General features: G+C 39.6%; 1 protein-coding gene across 1 annotated transcript; it reads right to left on the bottom strand.

Annotated features, from left to right (window-relative positions):
- Positions 1 to 253: 253 nt before the first annotated feature.
- Positions 254 to 1,147, bottom strand: LOC111639790. The gene has a single exon (XM_023385734.1). It carries the CDS (start codon positions 1,145 to 1,147, stop codon positions 254 to 256), a length of 894 nt encoding a protein of 297 aa, XP_023241502.1.
- Between the last annotated feature and the right edge of the window lie 2,107 nt (positions 1,148 to 3,254).

Below are 3,254 nucleotides of genomic sequence, written 5' to 3'. Positions count from 1 at the left end.
TACGTTACTTAATACATTAATTAATGTTACACAAACAATCTACATTTAAATAGAAATTATCTATAAGTGAGAGTAAACAGTTTGTTGACCCGTTATACAAAAGTAATAATTACATAGTGTACCTGAATACATACATACACCATGGCCAATCCTGCCCCCTGACGATACCGAAAACCAGGTGCAAAAAGGTGGCACCGTCGGTATCGGGGCTTAATCCCAATTAAGATAGAAAGGAATTGACCATGGGTCACCCTTAACGAGGATCCAGTGCGCCCGTACTGTTCACAAAGTTGATAAGTTCTTTGTAAATGGTTTCATTATTCACAAGAATGTTGTGACGACAGGGCCAATTGGCTCCTTCTAGAAGAACAGTCTGCATAAGTTTTTCTCTTTGGCGATTGTAATGTCTACAGTCAAAAATGAGATGTAAAGAGTCTTGTGTTGATGTGTTGTCGCAACTGCAATACTGCGTTTCACTGTGTTTGAAGCGGCACAAATACTGTAAGAAATTTCCGTGGCCAGTAAACAATTGGCTAGTGAGAAAGTTGATCGAAAAGTGTCTATTCCCTAATCTGTCCAAAATCTTTGGGAAGAAACCGTAAGTAAGCCTGCCGGTTTCTCCCTCGTCCCATAACCTCTGCCAAGTTTGCACCAAGGTATTCCAAATCAACCTTTTCCTGGAAACCATTGGTATGATGTCATAGTCCGGATTAGTGCTTTTCTTACCAGCCTCTTTCGCGAGGTGGTCCGCCTCCTCGTTGCCAGTAATACCTGTGTGAGCTGGTATCCAGAAAAACAGCACATTATTGTTTGTGTTGTCGAGTTTTGTGATGATCTGTTGAACCAATGCGTCACTAGAATTGTAATTAGAGATGCTCATTAGTGCAGCTCTACTATCGGAGCAGATGGCTATAGTTTTGCTTGTCAAATTTTTATTTTGGTTTAAATAACAAAGGGCCTTAAAGATGGCAAAAAGTTCTGCTTGGGTGATTGAGCAGAATGAAGCAAGATTGAAGCCTTCTTTGTGGATGAATGTTTTCGTCCTTGAGTTAAAATGAACAAAGGCCGCACCAACACAGTCTTTTGTTTTAGATCCATCCGTGTAGATTGCGTGAGTAGGAATGTTCTCCTCACTGTTATTATCCATAATAATAGTTGGATATTCTGGTACTTTGAAACCGTGCTAGTAGTTATTAGTAGTAATTCAAACACAAATTATTATCGTATTTATTTTCAGGCACTTGGCAATTTTTATCATCAAGTTTTTATTTAGTTGACTACTAAATCAACTAAATCAACTAAATAAAAACTTGATGATAAAAATTGCCAAGTNACAGAGTGCCGCCTCTTTAATGAGGTATTCTTCCGTGTTCCCTGGGCACTGCGGGTCCCCATTGGGACCACTATTATTTATGTTGCCATTAACATTATCGCCTTCCCCTTCTATACCATTTGTTTGGCCATCAAGAGTCACTTGAAGTAACCCTTCCTGTGTTATATCCCCTATCTGACTAAGGTCTTCCATTATGTCTTCCATAGTGAGGGATTAATAAAATGCCAAAATGTCGAAAAGCAAAATAATCACTAATAATAACGAAATAATGATAATAAAAATAAAATGACAAAATCAAATGTCAATGAAAACCAAAATAATAAGTTTAATAAAATAAATGCAATTAGAATCAATTTAATACTAAATAAAACCCAAATAAAGTTAAATACGTTTAAAACGCCGTTTAAAAGCCGTTAAAACCGTTGCAGATGCCGAGGTCAACGACCGTTACCAAGCTCGTTAGTTGGAGAAAAGCGAAAATTATAGCTTAATTTTTAACTTATTCTAATTTAAAAACTAGTAAAAATATCCCAACCAAAATTTTACAAGATGTTACTGCAATCCTAGACATACTAAAGAACGAAGATTAAAAAGCGGATGGCCTGCCGTTAGTCCGATAAAGCCCGCTAAGCCCCGACTCAAATTAAAAACGCAAATTGTACCAAAACTAATGGGCCAATTTAACCAAAATTACCCACAGTACTCACGTGTGGCAACCCTTTAAACCCCTGAGATTCAATCCGGAAAATCGGCATCCGGAGACCGGAAAAGTGATCTGAAAAAGGTGACTTTTAGTCCGGTCCTAACTCCTGAAAAAGAGGTCGGAGACCCACAAAATTGGTATCAAACGATTCTTCTCTACACCCTGAATCCAGCGATATATGGCACAACACAATAAATCCAATTTTAGTCGAGAAAACGTAATCCAAACAGGAGCTGAAATTTCTGCTGCCTCCCCAGATCGCGACTCGATATGTAAGATTGGAGACCAACTGGAGACTATTGTGCTCTGAATAGGATAACTATTCCTGATCACTATCTCTTGCCACACATCCACGATTTTGGTAAAAATTTACACGGAGCTTGAGTATTTTCCAAAATAAATTTGGTTAGAGCCTTCCATCTTATACCAGTTAACCCAGATGATGTGCCAAAGACAGCCATTATGACGCCATTTGGGCTATTTGAATTTGTTTTCCTTCCTTTTGGTCTCTGCAATGTAGCACAATCATTCCAACAATTCATGCATGAAGTTCTACAAGGCATAAACTTCTGTTTTTCATACTTAGATGACATCCTCATCGCTAGCACCTCATGGGAGGAACATAAGATGCACATGCAGCAAGTGCTTCAACGCCTAGACAAGTACAGTCTGCAAGTCAATGCATCCAAGTGTACTTTTGCTGCCCTACATGTATCATTCTTAGGATACATGGGGCCGTATTCTGGTCACTGTCTCTGGTCTCTCGTCTCTCGCAAGCCGGTCGCTGATTAGCTAATCCAAATGATTAGCCAATCAGCGACCGGCTTGCGAGAGATGAGTGACCAGAGACAGTGACCGGAATACGGCCCATGGTGTCTTTGGTGTCTCCTCATGGCATTATGCCACTACCAGAACCTGTATTTGCCATAACTCAACAGACCCGACCACAGACCCTCAAACAACTGTGAAGATTTTTAGGCATCTTGAACTTCTATTGTAGGTTCTTACCCTATGTGGTCCATTACCATGCTCCGTTACATGACCTACTTATAGGAACAAAGAAAAACAATCACCATGAAATTAAATAGACTGACAATTTGATTCAGGCATTTGAGTCATGTAAATCACAATTAGCAGAAGCCACCTTACTACACCATCCTTCACCAAGTGCTACCCTTGCACTGCACATTGATGCATCTGATTCTGCTGTGGGCACTG

This window comes from Centruroides sculpturatus, unplaced genomic scaffold (assembly GCF_000671375.1).
Source record: "Centruroides sculpturatus isolate CEXI.00-Female unplaced genomic scaffold, Cexi_2.0 scaffold668, whole genome shotgun sequence".
Taxonomy (NCBI): Eukaryota; Metazoa; Arthropoda; class Arachnida; order Scorpiones; family Buthidae; genus Centruroides; species Centruroides sculpturatus.
The sequence above is the reverse complement of the archived record's forward strand: the minus strand, read 5'-3'. Positions and strand labels throughout refer to the sequence as shown.

Bases quoted from the DNA above. Each gene is read 5' to 3' on its own strand.
- LOC111639790 (XM_023385734.1), bottom strand. From the start codon at position 1,147: ATGGATAATAACAGTGAGGAGAACATTCCTACTCACGCAATCTACACG.